This window comes from Protopterus annectens, chromosome 10.part0 (assembly GCF_019279795.1).
Source record: "Protopterus annectens isolate FY-2018-M chromosome 10.part0, PAN1.0, whole genome shotgun sequence".
Taxonomy (NCBI): domain Eukaryota; kingdom Metazoa; phylum Chordata; order Ceratodontiformes; family Protopteridae; genus Protopterus; species Protopterus annectens.
The window spans coordinates 308,052,780-308,077,303 of record NC_056744.1 but is presented as its reverse complement, the minus strand read 5'-3'; the positions used below and the strand labels follow the sequence as shown (position 1 = coordinate 308,077,303).

At 41.4% G+C, this 24,524-nt stretch overlaps 1 protein-coding gene across 1 annotated transcript in view; it reads left to right on the top strand.

The window, feature by feature from the left end:
- Window positions 1–24,524, top strand: part of LOC122813060 (cyclic AMP-dependent transcription factor ATF-6 alpha-like) — a 2,557,378-nt gene that overhangs the window by 820,372 nt on the left and 1,712,482 nt on the right. Inside the window, exon 8 of the mRNA XM_044085178.1 lies at window positions 23,300–23,485. Coding sequence (XP_043941113.1) covers window positions 23,300–23,485 — 186 coding nt within the window. The remainder of the gene's footprint in view (window positions 1–23,299; window positions 23,486–24,524) is intronic.

The window sequence follows — 24,524 nt, the reverse complement described above, 5'->3', positions numbered from 1 at the left end:
GGCAGGACACTTACCTTGATTGCCCCATATTGGCCTTGTCAAATTTGGTTCCCCTTTCTGAAGCCTCATCTGCTAGAGGAGCCTTAGATCCTGGATCCAGTGCCGGATCGGTTGACCCACTCGTCAGGAGCTCTTCATCCTTCTCTTCAGTCCATCAAACTGACAACTTGGCTGCTCCAATTCCCAGAATAGCCATGTTCCAGAATTTATCAGAAGAAGCGCGACTTATCCTTTTGTCATCTCACAAATCTTCTACTAAAACTTTACCACAGTAAGTGGAAAAGGTTTTCCATCTGGGCACAACAGAATAACATTGACCCTTTCCAAGCTACTATATCTGATATACTGGAATTCCTGACTAAACTGTTCAGTGAAGGAGCTGCAGCAGTGACCATTCGAGTCTAACTCGCTGCTATTTCCAATTTACATTTAGGTGCATCCGAAAATGGTATGTCTCATAAGCTGGCTAAGGCTTTTTTGAAGGGTACGATGCACTTAAAACCACCGATCAGATCTCCAACTACTCCCTGGAACTTGAATCTAATCTTATCCAAAATTATTCTTCCACCCTTTGAACCTGCCTCTTCTTGTGAGCTGAAGTATCTTTCTTGGAAGACCATTTTCTTGGTGGCCATTACCATTCAGCACGCAGAATTTCAGAATTGCAAGCCCTTTCCATTAAGCCACCTTATCTGATATTTCATAAAGATAGGGTCTCCCCCAGAATGAATCCTTCGTTTCTACCCAAAGTATGTTTGGAATTCACTCTAAATCAGACAATTAAGTTGCCCATTTTCTTTCCCAACCACTCAAACAAATTGGAGTATATGCTTCACAAACTTGATGTGCATCGACAACTTTGATTTTATTTGGGTAGAACAAAAGATCTCAGAAGGACTGATCAGTTGTTTGTCTCCTTCTCAGATTCAAGAAAAGGTGCACCTGTCTCTAAAACTACCTTATCGAAGTGGCTCTCTGTATCTCCTTTATCTACAGTGAAGCGGGTATTGCATTATACAATAAGGTCAAGTCTCATTCTACAAGGGCAGTTTCTACTTCTGCAGCTTTCTTGACCAGGTTGCCCATAGAATTCTATTTGTGCAGCTGCCACCTGGTCGAATCCACATACCTTTATATCTCATTACAAAGCAACTTCACATTTAGAAGTTATGTACTTACCATAACATTCCATGTAAGTTGTTATTCTCGCCTTCATTATTACAACCCTTCCTATGTCTGGAAGCACAAGAGGTTTCATGCTGGTTTTGGTTTTCCTGGAGGGTGTCCTCCTCCCTGGGCTTTGTTTCCCTGAAATTTGGTATAGGTTTCTTCACTAGTTGGCAAACAAGTTCTTGGGAATGTAGTAGTGTATTGTGGGCTAGGGCTTTGGCCTCGAGCTGTTTTGAGACCTCGAGCTTTGCTATTTGGCTGAATCGGAGCCGATGGTTGGCTCCGAACCCATCAGTAATGAAGGCAAAAATATCAACTCACATGGAACGTTATGGTAAGTACATAACTTCTTATTTTCTGTTTAACGTTCTGCAGTTGCTCCTCTTCTTGTTCTGTGAAATTCCCCCTATTCTGCAATACTTGTAACATTTATTAGTCTCTCTAAATAAATTCATTAGTTCTTAACCATAGCTCCATTTCTTTTATTTGCACCCTATTTTTAAACTCCAGCTTATATTTATCCCACTCCCCAGCTGTATTTTCTGAAGAAGTTTCTATCTTCTCTACTAGCTCCTGAGTAACCTCCACTACCAACCCAGATAGGTGGGAAAGCACCAGTGTCTCATTTTTATTTCATTACTCTGTGTTTTTGTTTTAGTTATTATTGGCCATTGATCTGAAATAGTTATTGGGTGTTCATAGGTTGGTACTAGGCTATTGGCCCTAGGGCCTATAGAAGCCTAGCCATAACAATTCCCTGGCTATTTCTTCCCACACTATTTACTTCCTCGGACCCCTGTCTAGCAGGGTGACTGACGTGATCCCTGCGGTGAATTTCCTTTCTACCATTTAATCATCAAGGTTCCTTTTGAAGAGGGCCAAAGAGGTGCTCTGCTTGACATGTATGGCAGTCTATTCCAGTCTCTGGGGAGTCTCTGGGTCAGGAACCTATCCTTCCAGCATGTTTTGTTTATTGTGATGACAAGGTTTAGATCCCTGGAGCGTGCGGCTCTGAGGGATTGGAATTTCTTTAAGTGTAGCATGTCCAACAGCTCTGGGTTTGACATGACCTTGTATGTTAAGCAGAGATCACCTCAGAGTAGACGATATGCGACAAAGTATAGCTGGAGTTTAAGGCGGTCAGCATAGGGCATCTGCTTTAGGCCTGTGACTCTCTTAGTGAGGTATTTCTGTGGCCTTTCCAGTTGTTGCAGATGTTTTGAGAGGTACATACCAAATGGGGCGTTGTATTCTATAATGGGTCTAATGAGGGATGAGTACAGTGGGACAATGACCTCCTTTTTTCTGGATGAAAAGCCCTTAGTGATAAGGTGTGCCACATAGAAGGATTTCCTGACTGTTGTGGCGATGTGTTTATTGAAGGTGAGACCACTGTAAACCTGTGTCCCTCAGTCTCTTATCACACTTTCGGTGTTTAGTGTACTGCCACCTATGTGGTAATTCACGGGTACATGTTTTTTCCCCAAAGGGGATAACTGTATATTTCTTGGCATTGAGCTTGAGCCCATGGCTCTAGCATCAAGCATCTGTTTCTGTAAGGCCCTTTTATAGAGTATCAACATCATTTGGGGATTCAGTAATGGCTCCTAGTTTGCAGTCATCTGCGAACATTGTTAGCCAGAGTCCCTTAGTGTTGGCCTGTACTTCAGAGAAGTAGATGCCAAACAAGAGACCTTCAGTTAAATGCACATATTCCTGTAAAATGTAAATTCTGTCTAGCCTAGCACAGTTTTTATATATTGGGGAATAATATGTAAATTCACTCTGAACTACTACTATTGAATTTGCATCTTCCATGCCAAATATTTTCATAAATTTCTTCAAATATCTACCCTCCTTTGTTATACCTTCCCTTCTGGGCCCGCCAGACACATTCTTCATGTTTACAACTCACATTCCAGTCCCCACCTATAAGTAATAATCCTGGCTGAAAACTGATTTTGTCCCAGAATTTTCTTAAGCTCCATTATAGCAGTTTTAGGTGGAATACAAGTACATGCCAGTGTAATCCTCCTCCCTTGCCTGTAGCCCCTTAGCACTACAAAGCTGGCATTATCTTTTTTTTTTATTGTCTATCACTGTTGGAGCTCCTCTTGCAATTAATAGAAGTACTCCTGTTTTCCTTTGTTCCAGGTATTCCACTGAATAACCATGCTGAAAACTTTTTTATCAAATTTACTTGTTCATTTCTTTCTGTCTCTCTCCTGTAACATAGCTATTTGCACTCTACATTTTTCCCAGTTGGGAAAACTGAATGCTTTCAGAGAACATTATGTCCTAGCCAGTTTCTCTTCAGTTTTTTTTTTTCTTCAGCTAATCGCGCTCCACCAACCTGCAAGCCAGTTTCTCTTTATCAGACTGTCTCCTTGGAGACACGAGAACCAGGCAAACATTTCCTCTTTATCAGATTATTTCCATGGAATCATGAAGACCATCTGCAGAACTGCTACTTGAGCATACATGTATTTGCTAGAAAAAAGATTCATAATATTCAGTATTCTTTTTCATTTACTTGATTACTCTTAAAACTTATTAAAAATCAATTTAAGGTCCTTAATCCAGTCGTTTCCTCATGCAAGAATGAGAAAAGGCACATTCATTTTTCTTTTGTCATGGTCTTTTAAGCAGGCTTACTTTTCTATTGCATTGCCAACATTTCTTAAAACTGAACAATAAAATAGAGTACGGAGAAAGAAAAGAAAAACAGCAGCACCTGTTTACAATCCCCATTACACTTAAAAAAAATAAAATAAAAAAAAAAAAAACTTTGCTTTATAGTATGCAAAGAAAATCATACACCACAAAAACAGTGGTAGTAAGAAAATACTTAGTTAACTTTATCCTTTGTTTCCCCCTCCCCAAAGCCTTTTTGAACATTAATGACATATAGTAGGGCATATACTTTAGAGTCCCCCACATGTCCAGCAGATTCTGAAAAAGTCAAATATTTCCAGATTTTCTTCTACAGTATTTCACACACACATTTATTGCATTATGATCCCACATTACATTACTAGTTTTATTACCGTTCATCTCCATCTCCCAGTTCTTGTCTCTGCTTCATTTCCAATGTACTCTTGATTCTTCTAGTCAACTCTCATGTTCCCTTCCTTCACTCCAACATTTTCTGATGAAACATTGCAAAAAGTTCCACAGGTACAGTCTCTCTGTGGTCTTTATTACCAGAAGAACAAGAAGCAGAATTTGTTTCCGTTTCACAGCTCAGTTTTTGTTGGACAAACTTTTATTTCCTCCTTAGCATGTACTTCATCAAAAACTGATTTTGTCCCTCCAGGGAAGAATATTTTAAAAGACAGCTGGGTACAGCAGTTTGAATCTCATACCTGCATCTCAACATTCCCTGCATAGTGGAATAAATTTGCTTCTCCTCTGCCTGGTATATAATGAGTAGTCATTCTCCACAAACACACTGCTGTTTCCCACTTTTAGTACTTTGTCCTTCTGCTGCAGTTTTGATAAAGTCAACTCCTCTTGCTGGTAAGATTACATCTTTACTATTAAAGGTCTATGTTGCTTTCTCATAGCTAGGTTTGGAGCAATATACATGATGTGCCCTTTCAACTAGCAGCTCCTGCTTTGGAATACCAGTCCAGTTGCTTATTTATGCTTTTGTAAAATTAATGTCAGTTCCTTCCAGCTTCTGTGGTATAGCGGAAAACCTCAGGTTTTCTCTACATGCTCTATCCTATAATTCTATTATTTTTTGAAGCATCTCTTCTTGAGCAGTCTCGTATTCCGCCAGCCTTTTCTTCAGTTTGATGTCTGAATTTTTTCAGCTTTATCACCTCATTTGAATAATTGTTTAAAGCTTTTTCCATTTTCCCAGACATTTGTTGTTTGTGTGGATGTACTCCATCAGTGCTTCCTTTATTTTAACCAGGTCTGTGTGCAGTTGTCTTGTATCTTCCTGTAGATTACTGGAATTCATGTCAGGAGGTTGCATTCCTTTTTGCTGAACAGCTGCAGAACTTTCCCCAGTCACGGTTTCTTCCTTATTTTTTGTAGCTGATTTTTCCAGGTCCTCTTTCTTTTTTCCTGGCATCCAGGCAGTACACTTACGAGCCAGTTACTGAAATTGTCGTAAACATAAGTCTACAGGCCTTCTCTTCTGAGTTTCTGTTTTCATACTTGTAGAGCTAGAATTAAGCTGCTACTCTATGTGCATCCATCTTGGAAGTCATCCTGCAAATTGCAACATTGATAGTGCCCCCCCCCCCCAAGAGTGCACCCAGTGGTAAGATGTGTGTACTTAGATGGTAATCTGAAGTTTGACCACCATGTGTCCATGGTTGTGAGGAAATCCTTCTATGTGGCTCAACTTATAAGTAAGGGCATGACATCCAGATCTAAGGATGTCATAGTACCACTGTACTTGGCCCTCATCTGAGCAGTAATTGAGTACAATGCACACTTTGGCATTTACCTCACCAGGCACCTGCAGCAGCTGGAGCATCCTCAGAGTTTTCTCATCAAATAAAAACAGGGTATAACATGTCATACGCAGACTAATTAAAAGCCCTGTCAGTCTATTCAGTTTCCTATAGATTACTGAGGAGTGATCTATGTCCAATGTACAAGGCGCACACACTGATCAAGCCCTGATGGAAATGTTGCATATTTGCAAAACTATCTTCATGAGAATTACCTGCTCCAAGGATCTAAACCTAATCTCTTACATAAATAGATAATGCTGGAAAGACAGATGTGTCCCAGAAATTGTACCATGAAGCAGAGCCCTTCCCTGACTGTCTTCAAGGGCAGTCTGGACCAGTGGCTGGGAAATTGTATGTTCAGTCCTGGGGTGGCACCCATGTCCCTTATAGACAGAGGCAGTCTGTAAAAACTGTCCAAACCCTGTTTGCTGACTCTTATCTTTCTCTAGGGATCGATAATAGGATAAAATCTGTGTAGTAATATCTAGGCTTGTAAGGGCTGTTGAGCCGTTAGCATAGTAATCTCCTATGAAGCTATAAACCTGTAGCATTCATTACATACACACACACACACACACACACACACACACACACACACACACACACACACACAAAAATAAAGGCTCTTTTTACTCTGGCAGCAGCTACCTTTGTGACTTATTTTACGCAGGGTCCCTGTTGAAGAAATTTGTGCAGCAGCAACTTGGCCTGCCCTTCACACCTAAAAGTTGGATATACAGTCCAGATGCCGTACCTCCTATGGCTCCACCATCCTCAGTAGTGTTCTTCCTTGGTACCACCCAGGTGTTTTGGTAACTTGGGGATCTATCCCAAAGCTTGAATCATGTGAAAACAGCCGACATGTCATACAAAAGTTATGTACTTACCATAAGGCTAGATCTGTGTTGTCTTGCTTTTGTCTGGTTCAACAACCCTCCCTCCTTCCAACTTCCTGAATTGTTACCTGGTACTCCTTTGGAATGGCTGGACTTCAGGGATTTTGTCCTTGAAATATCTTTAGTTGCTCTGTCTCCTTTTTTGCCTACTTTTTATTCCTGCTGTAGGATGTGCTGTCTATGCTGATTATTGGATGGCGCAGTGGTGGAGTGGTTGTGTTGCCTTACAGCAAGAGGTTCTCCGGTTCGATTCTTGGCTGGAGTGCCTTCTGTGCAGAGTCTGCATGTCCTCCCTGCGTTTGTGTGGGTTTCCTCCAGGTGCCCCGGTTTCCTCCCATGTTACAAAGACGTGTCTAGAGCGTTTCTCCTCTGGCCTCCACTGAAAATTGGCTTTGTTTCAAGTCTGACTTTCCCAGTTAATAAATGTTAAATAAAATAAATAAATTATTAAAATTATGTTTCAGGTTTTGAGCAAACAAACTTAATCTGAGATGGTTTGAGGAAGTGGAGGGAATTATGGGTGGGGAGGAATCAGAGCCGTGAATCCACAGCTTCCAAAAAAAGTTACTAATGTTGGATCCAGTCAGATCCAGTATAGCCAAAGGTTGAACCAGACGAAAACAAGACAACCCTGATCTAGTATTATGGTAAATGCATAACTGTCATTTATCAGTCTGCCACCCTCCTTCCATCCTGTTGTTACATGCTCTGTTTCAACTTTTGTCTTTTCTTTCTGTTTGGATCTAGTGCCATGTCTGAGTATGCTACATTATTTTGGTAATGTACTGAATAGTGCCTTGTTTAGTCAGTTACTCAGATTTTGGGCAATGCTGTGAAGCCTACTTGGCTGTAGCTGTGGTACTGATGTGTGGACTGGCTGTTCAACGGACTTGAAACAATGTATCAGTACAATTCGATACTGACACCAAGGGACTTGAAACAATGTATCTGTACAATTTGATACTGACACCAAGTGACTTGAAACGATGTATCAGTACAATTCGATACTGACACCAAGGGACTTGAAACGATGTATCTGTACAATTTGATACTGACACCAAGGGACTTGAAACGATGCATCAGTACAATTTGATACTGATGCCAAGGGACTTGAAATGATGTATCTGTACAATTTGATACTGATGCCAAGGGACTTGAAATGATGTATCAGTACAATTTGATACCGACACTGTAACAACATGGCGATTCTTCTGAGTGATGTAGATTTTGGATTTCAGTTTCAGCTTGGTCAGTTATTAAGAACTCTTGTAAAGGATATCTGACAAGATGGTAGAGTGAAGTGGTTGCTTGAATTCTACTCTCCGTTAAAATTAAATCAAAAGACTAATGAATGCTCTTCTGTATAAAGGGTAAATGAGTATTCCCTCACTGTGGTCTGTGCACACGTCTTATGTTGACCAAAAAGGAAAAGAACAGAACCAACCAGAGGGGAGACTGGAGAAGTCGGTGATTTAACATCTCCCGCACAAACAAATGAAGGTGGCATGCTGAAGTCTGAAATGGAAAATATGCTGGATGCACTGTGCAAAGAGCTGTTTAAAATTAGCAGCACCCTAAAAAGAATAGGTGAAGGTTACTAATAAAAGGTTAGAGCATATGAAAGATGCCTTATCCCCAACCTCTTGGATGCTAGCACTGAGTTGCAGAAGTGTGCGAGTGCCACCAAAGATCAGGCCCCTTGGAAATGTGGTGCAAAGAGTTGGAGTATAGCATCACGGAGCTTGAGGCTAGAGCACATTGTGAAAACCTTTATCAAAAGAAGATTGTGAATGGACTGGAATGGAACCAGAGGTCATCCTCCTTGAAAAGGCTCACAGGGTTTATACCCCTCTGGTAGACTGAGTTCCCTTGCTCTATAGTGGTGAAAATTCAGTCTTACACTTTAAAGGGGCAGCTGTTATCAAAGCTGTAGCAGAAAGGAAAGTATTTTTAAGGTGGGCAACAGAGTTTGTCGATAATGACTATTCTGCACAGAGTAGTGAGAAGATGGTTTTACTATTCTGCGCAGAGAGCAGTGAGAAGATGGTTTTACTATTCTGCACAGAGAGCAGTGAGAAGATGGTTTTACTGTTCTGCACAGAGAGCAGTGAGAAGATGGTTTTACTATTCTGCAGAAAGAGCAGCAAGAAGATGGTTTTACTATCCTGCACAGAGAGCAGTGAGAAGATGGGTTTTACTATTCTGCACAGAGAGCAGTGAGAAGATGGTTTTACTATCCTGCACAGAGAGCAGTGAGAAGATGGGTTTTACTATTCTGCACAGAGAGCAGTGAGAAGATGGGTTTTACTATTCTGCACAGAGAGCAGTGAGAAGATGGTTTTACTATTCTGCACAGAGAGCAGTGAGAAGATGGTTTTACTATTCTGCACAGAGAGCAGTGAGAAGATGGTTTTACTATTCTGCACAGAGAGCAGTGGGAAGATGGTTTTACTGTTCTGCACAGAGTGGTAGTGAGAAGATGGGTTTTACTATCCTGCACAGAGAGCAGTGAGAAGATGGTTTTACTATTCTGCACAGAGAGCAGTGAGAAGATGGTTTTACTATCCTGCACAGAGAGCAGTGAGAAGATGGGTTTTACTATTCTGCACAGAGAGCAGTGAGAAGATGGTTTTACTATTCTGCACAGAGAGCAGTGAGAAGATGGTTTTACTATTCTGCACAGAGAGCAGTGAGAAGATGGGTTTTACTATTCTGCACAGAGAGCAGTGAGAAGATGGTTTTACTATTCTGCACAGAGAGCAGTGACAAGATGGTTTTACTGTTCTGCACAGAGAGCAGTGACAGACAAGATGGTTTTACTGTTCTGCACAGAGAGCAGTGACAGACAAGATGGTTTTACTGTTCTGCACAGAGAGCAGTGACAGACAAGATGGTTTTACTGTTCTGCACAGAGAGCAGTGACAGACAAGATGGTTTTACTGTTCTGCACAGAGAGCAGTGACAGACAAGATGGTTTTACTGTTCTGCACAGAGAGCAGTGACAAGATGGTTTTACTATTCTGCACAGAGAGCAGTGACAAGATGGGTTTACTATTCTGCACAGAGAGCAGTGAGAAGATGGGTTTTACTATTCTGCACAGAGAGCAGTGAAGATGGGTTTTACTATTCTGCACAGAGAGCAGTGAAGATGGGTTTTACTATTCTGCACAGAGAGCAGTGAGAAGATGGGTTTTACTGTTCTGCACAGAGAGCAGTGAGAAGATGGTTTTACTATTCTGCACAGAGAGCAGTGCGAAGATGGTTTTACTATTCTGCACAGAGAGCAGTGAGAAGATGGTTTTACTATTCTGCACAGAGAGCAGTGAGAAGATGGTTTTACTATTCTGCACAGAGAGCAGTGAGAAGATGGTTTTACTATTCTGCACAGAGAGCAGTGCGAAGATGGTTTTACTATTCTGCACAGAGAGCAGTGCGAAGATGGTTTTACTATTCTGCACAGAGAGCAGTGCGAAGATGGTTTTACTATTCTGCACAGAGAGCAGTGCGAAGATGGTTTTACTATTCTGCACAGAGAGCAGTGAGACTATGGGTTTTACTATTCTGCACAGAGAGCAGTGACAAGATGGTTTTACTATTCTGCACAGACAGCAGTGACAAGATGGTTTTACTATTCTGCACAGAGAGCAGTGACAAGATGGTTTTACTATTCTGCACAGAGAGCAGTGACAAGATGGTTTTACTATTCTGCACAGAGAGCAGTGCGAAGATGGTTTTACTGTTCTGCACAGAGAGCAGTGCGAAGATGGTTTTACTATTCTGCACAGAGAGCAGTGCGAAGATGGTTTTACTATTCTGCACAGAGAGCAGTGAGAAGATGGGTTTACTATTCTGCACAGAGAGCAGTGAGAAGATGGGTTTACTATTCTGCACAGAGAGCAGTGAGAAGATGGTTTTACTGTTCTGCACAGAGAGCAGTGAGAAGATGGTTTTACTATTCTGCACAGAGAGCAGTGAGAAGATGGGTTTTACTATTCTGCACAGAGAGCAGTGCGAAGATGGTTTTACTATTCTGCACAGAGAGCAGTGCGAAGATGGTTTTACTATTCTGCACAGAGAGCAGTGCGAAGATGGTTTTACTATTCTGCACAGAGAGCAGTGCGAAGATGGTTTTACTATTCTGCACAGAGAGCAGTGAGAAGATGGGTTTTACTATTCTGCACAGAGAGCAGTGAAGATGGGTTTTACTATTCTGCACAGAGAGCAGTGAAGATGGGTTTTACTATTCTGCACAGAGAGCAGTGAGAAGATGGGTTTTACTGTTCTGCACAGAGAGCAGTGACAAGATGGTTTTACTATTCTGCACAGAGAGCAGTGACAAGATGGTTTTACTATTCTGCACAGAGAGCAGTGACAAGATGGGTTTACTATTCTGCACAGAGAGCAGTGAGAAGATGGGTTTACTATTCTGCACAGAGAGCAGTGAGAAGATGGTTTTACTATTCTGCACAGAGAGCAGTGAAGATGGTTTTACTGTTCTGCACAGAGAGCAGTGAGAAGATGGTTTTACTATTCTGCACAGAGAGCAGTGCGAAGATGGTTTTACTATTCTGCACAGAGAGCAGTGCGAAGATGGTTTTACTATTCTGCACAGAGAGCAGTGCGAAGATGGTTTTACTATTCTGCACAGAGAGCAGTGCGAAGATGGTTTTACTATTCTGCACAGAGAGCAGTGCGAAGATGGTTTTACTATTCTGCACAGAGAGCAGTGCGAAGATGGTTTTACTATTCTGCACAGAGAGCAGTGCGAAGATGGTTTTACTATTCTGCACAGAGAGCAGTGCGAAGATGGTTTTACTATTCTGCACAGAGAGCAGTGCGAAGATGGTTTTACTATTCTGCACAGAGAGCAGTGCGAAGATGGTTTTACTATTCTGCACAGAGAGCAGTGCGAAGATGGTTTTACTATTCTGCACAGAGAGCAGTGCGAAGATGGTTTTACTATTCTGCACAGAGAGCAGTGCGAAGATGGGTTTTACTATTCTGCACAGAGAGCAGTGAGAAGATGGGTTTTACTTTTGACTCTGACTTTGAGCCAGCAGGGAGCAAATGACCCCCCCCCCCCCCCCCCCGCATGCAAGGCTAACACATTTCCTGAGCAGTCAGAGGTGATGGAAGGCTGTCACTATCTGTAAGTGGAGTGCAGAGGGACACTGGAATTGTTCCTGTACACAAAGCATATGGAAGAACAGCAGTGAATGGATGGCACTGAGCTACATTAGGATGGCTGTGTAATTAAGCCATTCTCAACCTTTGGAAAGTGAATAGATGAGCATATAAAATGGGGCAAGAAGCTTGTTAAATGAAGAAGGAATTTAAACTAATATGGCAGGGTAAACCTAGGGTCATTTGGGAAAAGCTGGTGCTTCAGCGTCACAGGAGGGTTGGGCATTCCAAGGTTAAAGGTTACTATGAAGCTGCTCATTTGAGATTGATTCTCCTTTTGCAAATAGAAGAATATCCGCTGAAATGGGAAGCAGCTGAATTACACTAAGTGAATGGGATTTGGAGAAACTGGTTATTTGGAGCCAATGGGCAATGCAAAATAATAATGCTTGTACTCTGCTCAGGCACTTGAACGAATCTTTATACACCCTGAAACTAAGTATGTTTTCAAACCAAGGTTTTTAGCCACTTGTGACAGCTTGGGCTTGATTTATTTAGCGACATGTGTAAAATGTTCAGCTTTTTATGTCGGCCTAACAAAACGAAAGCTTAAAAACAGGGTGTACAATCACACCTATGACATTAAGAAACAAAATGAGTTAAACGCCTTAGCGAAACATGTACAAAGCTGTCCTGGACATTCTTTTGTTTTCAGAGTCCTAGAAATAGTTGAACCAAACTTTAGAGGAGGAGATTACATCAACCTACTAGAACTCAAAGAACTCAAATGGATTTTTAGACTAAAAGGGCATTATTATCCAGGTTTGAACCTCTATGTTTCTATCAAACCTCACCTTAATGCACGTAGGTAACATTTTTAGAAATTTATAATGTTTTGTCCAATGTTTCTAAACAAGTTTTTTATGCATTTTTAAGTGGTATAATTTACATTTCTGCATTAGGTTAATGATTTTATTTTTATTTTTATTTTTGATAAGGTATTAGTATAGTATAGTATTGTATTGGTTAGAAAAGGTGTAATTGTTATCTATTTATTTAATTACTGGAACAAACCAGACAATCTATGATATATTTCTTTCCCCCTCCCCCTCCCTTCCTTTCCCTTATTTTCCTTTTCTCATTTTCTTTGGGAGTCATATCTTCTGTTTCATTGTTTTCTTATGACTCTACAAGTTATATATGGATTGTATAAATCAAAGCCATGAAATACGTTGCAATGAAACATTGAAAAATCATGCATAGATGCTTTCAGACTAGATTTATCCAGAATATTTTAGATGACGAATAATTTTTGATGAATTACTATCTATATTTATATTTATATTTATATTGCTTCATATCTTGATAAAGATGTTTATTTAGTTTTAAAAACATTGTAAAAAAACATATATTTTTTATAATAGAAGTTTTTAGAAAAGGACATAGATATAGTTGCATTATTCTAAATAAATGTTAATATACACGCTCATTGTAACATTTTAAATTAGAAAGTTGTCACTACAGCCTCTCTACAGAGGATGTTTAGGTATTAACTTGGTTTATAAGATATGCAACTTTGCAGCAGAGAGTGTTTAGAACTATGTTTCCACAATGTTTTAACTGCAGTTCCTTTAACTGCAGCCATTTCTAAACCTTAATTGGCTTTACTGAATAATTGATTATGCAAACTGCTAGTTCAATTAATTAATTAATTATAGGAGAGCCAAGTGTATAAAATAGTTTGTTTTATTGAGTTGTTTTATGGTCTGAGGAAGCGTACAGGAAGGTACGCGAAAGCGCTTACCACAAATAAATTTTTCTGTCTTTTATTAACAAAGTCGTGTGGAGTCCGAAGTTTATATTCTACTGCACTTGAACGAATGTTAGCATCTAGAGGTCGGCTGGATTGAACTTGCCAAGTAACATCCATTGGTTTTTCACTGAAATGTAGTTCCGAGCGTTTAGATCACACAGCCAGCAATAACTGCTAAAAAGGAAACGGAACTATGCTTCTGGGAACAAATCCTTAATGTGGAAGGGGAATCAGGACATGGTACTATATCGATCTGTATTATGAGTTACTCTAATGGCCGTAACCTGGCATGTGACATGAATAGAACCTGCTGAATGGACAAATTGGTCTCCCAGAGGTTACCACACCTTTGGAACAGACTCCTGCCTCGTGAGGCGGAGCACCTCATTAGCCCTCTTCAGTCGCAATCTGGACAGTTGGATGGGTAATCATAAATTCACCCCAGGGGTTCCACCTAGGTCTCTCTCTTGGACAGGGTGATAGGTGCTGATCGTGGAAATAAGGGTAAAACTTGACTAGGCTTGTAAAGGCCCTATGGTCATCAGCCTAGTAACCTCCTATTGATCGTGTGAGGAGGCCATAGATACTTAAACATCTGCGGAGTAGGAATATGACACTTGAGATGATTAATTTTGTGAATGAAGCTGGATCCCCACTTGTAGATCTTACTACATGGCTGATGTCAAGCATGAAAGGCACCTATGAAAGAACTTTAGGCAGAAACTTGACTGTTCAGGAATAACTTTGCATTTGTGAAGCCCCAGCAAAGCTGAAATCTCATGGTGCTTTAGAATTTTTGGTTATAAATATATTGTATTATACGTCCATGAATTTAACTTAACCAAGATGTTTCCAGGATGCTCAGAGAACTGCTGGAGGTGTAAAAAGGCAGTGAGGGGTACCTGGGAGCATGTTTTTTTTGGGAGTGTGACAGTTTCTCCCCTTTTAAGATGTATCCTGATAATCTGATGAGGAAAGTACTGGGAGATGAGATAGTAATAACTAAAGACATAACTAAAGACAACTGGGCTGAAAGTGCTGCTTTCACAGGGCAGTGGCCGGCGAGATGGTAATAACTAAAGACATGTTCTTATTAAGCTGGACACAAAGTGCTGCTTCCACAGGGCAGCATCCAGCCTTGTTAATCCTCTTGATGTTGGCAGCTAAAAAGAAATAACTAGGAGCTGGAAAGCACAAGACAGTACCTAGGATGGAGGATGTTATGAATATAATGCAGTCCGTGGAATCCCTGGAGTGCGAGTAGGGCGAGGAATTTGAGAATAGTCCAAACCAAATGGGTTTATTGGGCTTTATCAATGAGCAAGAAAAGAGCGAGATGTTTAGATTTGATGGGGATGAACTAAACCCAGGGGACTTGCTTGATTTAAACTTTTATCAGAGAAGTAGTGATTAAAAGATAACTTTAGATATTGAGACTTAAGAGAACAAAGGAGGTGGATGAACATGAACAAAAACATTTCAATTGTTCTAAATGCATGGATTTGAGAGTAGTGCTGTATCAGGTCATTAGTCACATTGTGACATTTTAGTACAGCAATGTTAAGATGCCAGACTGTTAGATTTACAATTTATTTTATTACCATTTCTTTTTAGATTGTTCTGAAATTTCATTGGAAGTGAATGATCTGTTGGTGTTAAATTTTTATGTTAATAAATGTGATTTTCAATAAAAATAATTCAGTTTGAAAGAAGAATGCTCGTGTAAAGAGCAGTGCATATGGGACAAATCGTGGGGATTCGCACACTGGTTCGACTGTACTATGAAAATCCTTGGGGATTTTACCAATTTCTTACAGGAGACTAACTCAGAACACTATTACTAACAGCTGGTTTGCTGCTGACGAATAATTTATGATAAGCTAACGGCTGTAATCCAGCGGTGTTGTGTATGTGATTACTCTCAAAATATCAGGACGTGTACTACCCACTGAAGCAGACCAGTAGTTGAGCTAAGTAAAGACTGAAGTGCAGCAGTGTCAGCCATGTACTTTTATGGTGGTTAGCGCACACATTTGTACTTTCCTGTTTGTCTCCATTGAGTAAGTTCCCAGCTGTTCCTCGTGTCACATGGTCATTCCCATGTCACGTGGTCATTCCCACTCTTCCTCATTAGCAGCTGCTTAGGTTTCTTCACACTGCACCTTTCACAGTGTTGACTCTGGTACTTTGGGTGCAGCCATTAACCCCTACCAGTGCCTTACGAAATACTACCACTTCCCCAGTCTGTCATTTTTCATTCCTCTTCATTTTTGGATGTCTCCTTTGTTTTGGCAGCCGCATTATCACCCCCTGTCTTTGAAGGTCATTGACATTCCAATCACCTCGTATTTTTGTTTGTTTTTTTTTTTACCTCATTGTGGGGGTGTGCACACGTGTGAGCATTTTATATATGAATATATTCACACATATATATACATATACATATATATATATATATATATATATATATATATATATTTGTATATGTACATATGTGTACTTGTGTGTGTATGTACATGTGTGTGTGTGTGTGTGTGTGTGTGTGTGTGTGTGTATATATATATATATATATATATATATCTGTATACACACACACATATAGTACGTGTGTGTGTGTGTGTGTGTGTGTGTGTATATACATCTATTTATATGGATGTATGTTTTTTGCAGGGGGCAAGAACCCTCCACATCTCCTGCTGATAATGTATACCAAATCTGAGATCGCACTACATTGGGGAAAGGGTAAATTCCCCGAACCCAATGCACTGCATTCTCTGTGACTTTTACTTTTCAGAAAGTCGATCATATGGTCTCAACCATGTGAAGTTTGACTTTCTGAAAAGCTGATCTCCTGAATGGGACCAGAGTGTGTATATATGAGTGTGTGTATATGTATATATTCTATGCATGTCTCTTTCCGTAGTGGTGCATGGTCCCCTTAAATGTGCTAGCCAAGAAAGGTGGTATAGCATAGTGGTGGCTGATTCCCTTTAAAGAGATAACATAGAAACAAGCAAGGGTGATGGAGATAATGAGGGTCAGCTACACAAGCAAGGATGGTGGAGATAATGAGGGACAGCTACAGCAAGGGTGGTGGAGATGATGAGGGACAGCTACACAAGCGAGGGTGGTGGAGATGATGAGGGACAGCTACACAAGCGAGGGTGGTGGAGATAATGAGGGACAGCTACACAAGCAAGGGTGGTGGAGATGATGAGGGACAGCTACACAAGCGAGGGTGGTGGAGATGATGAGGGACAGCTACACAAGCGAGGGTGGTGGAGATGATGAGGGACAGCTACACAAGCGAGGGTGGTGGAGATGATGAGGAGCAGCTACACAAGCGAGGGTGGTGGAGATGATGAGGGTCAGCTACACAAGCGAGGGTGGTGGAGATGATGAGGGACAGCTACACAAGCGAGGGTGGTGGAGATGATGAGGGACAGCTACACAAGCGAGGGTGGTGGAGATGATGAGGGACAGCTACACAAGCGAGGGTGATGGAGATGATGAGGGACAGCTACACAAGCAAGGGTGGTGGAGATGATGAGGGACAGCTACACAAGCAAGGGTGATGGAGATGATGGACAGCTACACAAGCAAGGGTGATGGAGATGATGAGGGACAGCTACACAAGCAAGGGTGATGGAGATGATGGACAGCTACACAAGCAAGGGTGATGGAGATGATGAGGGACAGCTACACAAGCAAGGGTGATGGAGATGAGGGACAGCTACACAAGCAAGGGTGATGGAGATGAGGGACAGCTACACAAGCAAGGGTGATGGAGATGATTAGGGACAGCTACACAAGCAAGGGTGATGGAGATGATGAGGGACAGCTGCACAAGCAAGGGTGGTGGAGATGATGAGGGACAGCTACACAAGCAAGGGTGGTGGAGATGATGAGGGACAGCTACACAAGCAAGGGTGGTGGAGATGATGAGGGACAGCTACATAAGCAAGGGTGATGGAGATGATGAGGGACAGCCACACATAGTTGTGTATAAAGCACAGCCCTCTAATGAACTGCAAATTTATGACCTTTGGGCCGGAGAAGAATCTGGAGAGGACCTGAAGTGTAGTTGGCCCACCCACAGCTCTGAGATGGTACCACAAACCAATGCCCTACCCTCTCAGCTCTTCAACTGAAGAGCAAGAAGAATGCACTTCACTGTAATTAGCCAATGAAGGTGGCCCAGATGTATGACATGCCTTCCCCTCCCTTCTGCCCCAGCCATTTAAGTCCTGTTTCTGTGGCCTGGCCCTCCTTTTCCACATTTTAATAAAAAATACAATAAAAAAAATATTTTAACCTGTAGCAAACTGCTTGCTACAATTGTAGCAAACAGTTGCTACAGATTATACCTTGCAGGCATGGAGCCATTCCCACCCATGGGAACACTACAGCATTCAGTTTTTTAAAAGACAGTATTGCATGAGACTTCCGGAGCCGCATATTGTGCCCCCCCCCCAACACTTTGCACCTTGAGCATTTGCCCCTCTCACCCCATCCTAATTGCACTAGTGAAGAGAACTGTAGTTGGATTTGCATCGACCAAAAGGAGGGCAGTCAAGATGGTATCCCTTGAGTGAAGGGACCTGATCCTTAAGAGGAGAAACGAGATGAGTTTATTGCTCGGGTATAAGATGAAGAAAAAGATGACTCAGTTTTCTTGTCCTTTGTTGTTGAAATTTGGCAGAGAACTGTTCTGCTATTCAGAGGTGTCTTTAAGTGCTCTTTTATTTTGCCAGCTACTGTCAGAGCCCTGTTTAGAAAGGAACTCTACATCTAAATGCAAAAGTTTGCTGTCAAGCCTGCATTAAAGGTGAATTTATTTTTATTGTACTGTAAACTGGCTTTGATTACAACTACATTTATTTTCTGGACTCCATTTATCTGAATATGATGCAGTGCATTGGGCACTGCAATTATGCTCTAAAATAGGAAAAACATAAGCTTAAGTGATTCCCCTCCATGTTGTAAAAGCTGTTAGAATTTCACTCTGCTACATGTGACAACAAAATGTGGCAGAACAAAGTAACAGCTTTTAAAGCCATGTGTTCTGCAGATGAGCAGGTGGTTTCGGCCTGCTTTCCATACCTCTCGACTGTCAATGATTTCTAAAGAATGTCCCTGATTTTTGCCTCATATTTTTGACTTGTCCTTTGTACAGTTTTTGTCAGTAATGCCAGTGCTTAGAGTTTCATACTCATTCATGATAAAACAGTTCTGTTAACTTTAAATTAATTACAGCAGTATTTAAAATGGTTTCTGATTTTGATCCTTTGCCCCCCCCCCTATTATTTTTGGATTTGTCCAGAATTCTTAAGCAGAGAAGTCAGGAGGTATAAAGCTCTCTGATACTTCTGTGGTGGTGTAGAGGGATAAAGCCCTGACTATGGCTCAGCAGACGCAGATTCATTTAGCAAATTCGGTGACAGAGTGATTTAAGTGGTCTGGGGGGGCTGTTATAGGTTCATAGGTAGGTACTAGGCTATCCGCCCAAGGGCCTAAGTAAGCCTAGCCAACAAGGTTCCCTGGCTTACGCCACCCAAGAAAGTTAATTTCCTGTGCTCCTGTCGAGCAGAGCCACAGAAGTAATCCCTGGGGTGTATTTCCTATTTCCCATCCACTCATCAAGATTTTTCTTGAAGAGTGCTAATGAGGAACTTTGCTTGACACAGATGGGTAGCTTTGTTCCAGAGTATAAGAAGTCTCTGGGAGAGAAATCTATCCCTCCAGTATGTCCTGTTTATTGCGGTGACAAGGTTTAGGTCCCTAGAGAGTGTAGCTCGGAGGGATTAGGATTTCTTTAGGTGTAGCATGTCCAACAGCTCTGGGTTTAACATAGCTTTATATGTTAGGCAGAGATCTCCTCTGAGTAGGAGATATGCTACAGAGTAATCCTGGAGTTTTTTGAGACTGTCGGTGTAGGGCATCTGTTTGAGGCCAGTAATCCTCTTTGTGAGGTACTTCTGTGGCCTTTCCAGCTGCTGCAGATGTCTTGTGAGGTGCATTCCAAAAGGGGTGTTATACTCTATAATGGGTCTAATGAATGCCGAGTGGAGGGGAACAATGACCTCTCTTTTTTTCCTGGATGAGAACCCTTTTATGATGAGATGAGCCACATAGAAGGATTTCCTGACTACTGTGGCGATGTGATTATCAAAGAAGAGACTACTGTCCACCTGGGTCCCAATGTCTCCTCACACATTCAGTGTTAAGTAAACAGCTCTTTATGTGGTAGTTCATGGGTGCAGAGTTTTTATCAGAGGGGATGACGATGCACTTTTTGACATTGCGGTTGAGGCCATACCTCTGACACTAGGCATCTATCTCAGTGAGGCCCTTCTGTAGGATGTCCACATCATTTGGGGACTCTGCTATGGCTCCTAGTTTTCAGTCATCTGTGAACTTCATTAGCCAGAGGCCTTCTGTTAGCCTGTACTTCAGAGAAGTAGATACCAAACAGGAGAGGTCCCAGGACTGAACCCTGTGGTACTCCACTTGTCACTGGTTTGAAGTCAGATTTGGAGTCTGCAACTTTTACAGTGTGGGTTCCGTCAGTGAGCCAGTTGGCAACCCATCTTGTGAAGTAGGGATTTATACCTAGTTTAGTGAGTTTAGCTATAATTCCAGAATGGGGGATGATGTTGAAAGCCTTGGTGAGGTCAAGATAGGCTGTGTGAACCACCTTACCCTCGACTACAGTTTTGGTGGCTGCCTCAAAGAAGTTGATCAGGTTCAGAAGGCATGATTTGCCTTTCACAAACCTGAACTGGGTGGGTTCCGGAGTTTGGAGGTTACCAATGTCTTTGAGTTCCATGATGATACATTCCATGGCCTTGCTAATAGGGCAATAGTTCCCAGGATCAGTGGTGGCTCCCTCTTTGTGGAGTGGGATAACTGTTGCTGTGCGCCATTCAGGTTGCACAAAGCCTGACGTGAGACTATGATTGAACATGGTGCTTAGGTGGGGAGCCAGTTCGTTCTGAAGTTCGTGTAAAAAACAGTCTGGGTTGTTGTCTGGTCCCACGGATGCTGTTTTTTTGGTTTTAGAGAGTGCAGCTTTTACCTGCATAGATGTGATTCAGGGACTCTGCATACTTCCTGTATAGATATGGGCCCTTTAGGGGTGAGAGGGGGGTAAAGTTAGCACTGAACGTATCTGCCAGGATATTGGCAATATCAGTTCTTTCTGTAATTTCGTGTCGTTGTGCTGTAACTCAGAGCAGATCTGGGTGTTGCCATTGAGATTCTTGACATAGCTGTAGAATGCTTTGTGATTGCCGTAGAATCAGTGGATATTTTGTTTTCGTAGCTAGCTTTGGAGAACCTTAGAAGGGATCTCAGCTTCTTACTGAGGCTGACCAGGGAGCTCCTCCACTCATGGGATTTTACTCTCTTGCAACAGTTTCTTCCTTCTTTATAGGTTTATAGATTAGTACTAGGCTAACTGCACTTGCGAGCCGTTTTAAGCCTAGCCAGTTATCCCTTGTGAGACTCAAACCCTGCACCTTGTGTTTGTTAATGTAGAGTTTATGGCAGGGGACCTCCAGACTGGCTTCCTTTTTTGGATGATAGCATCTTGGTTCTGTTTGGGATAGCACGATCCATGCACTCGTGTAAGTGCTGATAGAGTGCATTTGTGTAGGATTTGGCAGTCATAACTATATTGTGCATCTGCATGGGTGTCATGAAGTTCACCACTTTTGTCTTAAGAAGCATGAAGTTGGCTTTGGAGAACTTTTTTACCGTGGTTTCCTTAATGTTGGATGTGGGCAGGATGCGGATATCTAGGGTGATTAGCTTATGGTCGGCTCTGACCAAAGAGGAAGTGACTTCAGGTGTGGAACAACGGTCATTTATGTTGGTAATGACTAAGTCTAGGATATTGTAGGCATTTCCTGCAGATATCCCTAATAGAGGCTGAGGATGATGCAATAAGGGGGTGCAGCTTCAGAGGGGGTAAGTCTGGTGGGTGTGGCTAAGTTGCCACGAAGGTGGGGCATTATGTGACATGCTGACATTGCACAGCCCTCCCTTCATACATCCCTGCATAACCACATTGGTAAGGCATATTAGAAACATCCTTGGTGGAATAGTGACTGCCAAGGCTCCCAGGACAACTTTAGGCTTCATGACTGGCCCCAGGTTGAGTTTGTGAAAGTCCAGGGGGATCAGGAGCAGCCAGAAGACCCCGGCATGACTGTGGGCACTGGGTAGGAAGGCAGTAGAATGATGTAAGGACAAAGAAAACTATCTGTATAACAGCGCTAAGTGATTCATCAGCTTTCAAAGGCAGTAAAATATTTTGAGTTTCTACACGTTTTCTTTCTTTTTTTTTCTTTTTCTGTAACTGGTAGTGCATGTAGCAGATAAAGCTCCATGTACTACTAAGAATTATGGCTGGTCTACGATACATGTAACCCTCTGGTATGTATTCCTGACGAGATTTACCTCTCGAGATTTGTCCTAAAGGTTCATTTCTTGACATCCAACAAACCAGTTAATGATTGGAGACAGTCATACTCCTCTGTATTTTACTCACAAATCTGACTTGAGTTGCTGCTTGGTTTGTCACAAACCATCCCATGTAATATATAATGCATGTGTGTACAATATAATGCACATATCTGTGTATATAGCTGTATACAGTTTGAAGCACAAGTGGTCAAAACTTGCTTAAATGAAAACAAATATCAAATCAGTTTCTAAATGCTTTAGTATAGAAAATCAGGATGTGAAAACCAGCTTGCAAAGTGTTTTTCTTCGTGGTCAAAGAACATAAGATATATTGAGTGTACCAGATAATGCTGTCTTTTAACATTAACAAATTACAGATGGACTGTAATTATATTTAAAGTAGCATGTTAACATGGTTAATGCTTATACAACATCAAATTCTTTTTTTGAGTTTTTGGTTGGTTAAAACTGTTTGAAAGGTTTGTTTTTGCTTGTTTTAGCCACATATGCTCTGAACAACAGAAATAGATCAGAAGTAAGGAAATACTTTATATAAAAAACCATGGTCATACTGTGGTATATCCCAGAATCCCCAGTGAGAGAAGGTGGGGTCAGTAATTTGGCACCCTCTCTGTGGAAAATATTGCAAAGTAAAGCATTGTCTATCCGCGATCTGTCTTAAAGTAACCCACACGAATGAATCCATTAAATAAAGGACTTTTAATTGCTTACTGGTTAAAACACTGCTGTGGTTTATCAGATGACTACATTCCACTACATTAACCTTTGATGTCTTTATAAAAGTTGTATGGCTGGAGAATTCTGTTTGGACCTTCATGAAGTTTCCTTTAGTCATTTTGACAGACTGATATTTACCTATGCTGACTGTTGTGCATTATAGTTTTCTGCTTGCTGTGTAAAGCCTTTATTTGCAGACATTTGGTAGAGACCATCTGTCCTATAAAAGTAGAAAAAAAGGTTTCAGTTGCATCTTGCACTAAAAATGCAAGTAGATAATGAAAGATCAGATAGGACAGTGTGCAGAGAATGTTTTTCTTTGGCTTCCAGTAAGTAGCTGGGAAATTTGTTCCGTGATGGTGGAGAGGTTTTCCTCACTGTTGTGTGTACTCTGAATAAAGTTCGGTTGGAGTTAGGGTGTTCCCCACTAGGAGGTTATGGGGGGATTGCTCACCTACTAAAAGCAAATTGCTTTGAGGTTCACTGAAAGTGTTTTCACACAGTATTTTTGCTGAAATGTGATTCAGAGAAAGTGTTTTCATTCTATCCATATGAATCCAGTAGCTCTTGCTTGATATTAAGCACTGTGGCAAACTGACTGTCTTGTTGTCCAGGTAACAATACTGAGGCGGCAGCAGCGGATGATTAAGAATCGTGAATCAGCCAGCATGTCGCGGAGGAAGAAGAAGGAGTACATGCTGACCTTAGAAGAACGGCTGAAGGCTGCGTTATTTGAAAATGAGAAGCTGAAGAATGAAAATGGGTCGTTGAAACAGCAGTTGGAAGAGCTGTCATGTCAGGTAAGTAATAGTGGTAGTGACAAATTCATGTCAGGTAAGTAATAGTGGTAACGACAAATGAGAGAAAATGTGCACACGCCATCACTTTGTACCAGAACGCCTGCGTTTTACATGATGTCCAGCTGGGGAGGGGTTTCTCTGAGAGTCTCATCACGAATGTGGACATGGTCACTGTGCGTTGTGATAGCCTGCAGTCTCAGTCAAGCATCTTTAATGCTAAGTATTAAAGCATTGATAATTTTTCCTGTAGTATCAGAAAAGTTTGTCAAAATTTGCCTTATGTAATGCATTATTGATTACAGTTATGAGTTCTGTGCATACAGATGTGTTCTGTGTATTGCTGTTTGAGCCTGCATCAACAGCCAAAGGTCTGTTTGCTGTGACCACCACACTTCATGAGGATGATTACGATATTATAAGTGGGGTATTACAATATGTTGACAGTCAAGACTTCAAGGCTGGGGAACCGTGATGGTTATTTCGGCCTTGGCTTTTATCATTTAAATAAGGTGAAAAAATTCAGGCATATTTTTGTCTGAATTGTGAAATGTTGTAGAACAATGCCTTGCTACTATATCTATGTATACTAACTCAAACAATATTGTTTAAAGAACTGTATGTGACATTAGACTTGCAGCTAACTCAGTTGTGTAGAGCTGAGGGCCAGAATACACTCATCATTGTCACATGGCTGGCTTGGATGTGATTTAAGGTTTCTTGGCAGTTGGAGGTGAAGATGGGATGATATTGCATACCAGTGAAATGCAAAAAACTAAATTTATCTATCTGAACATGGCATTATCAGGTTTATTTCTGAATCCATTGTGACCTAAAGCTTGTAATTTTCAAGGGGGAGGTCACCCTGAGACATATATGCGCATACTTTGAGGTTGCCGAAGGATGGTACCTACGCACTGTGTGTGCATCCTCAAAGAAAAAAAGAGCTGTCAAGAGGTTTGTACAGATAGCAAAGATAATAAATCAAAGGGTGGTTTTCATGAAGAACTACACATGTAGGTAAAGTCATAGGATAAACTGC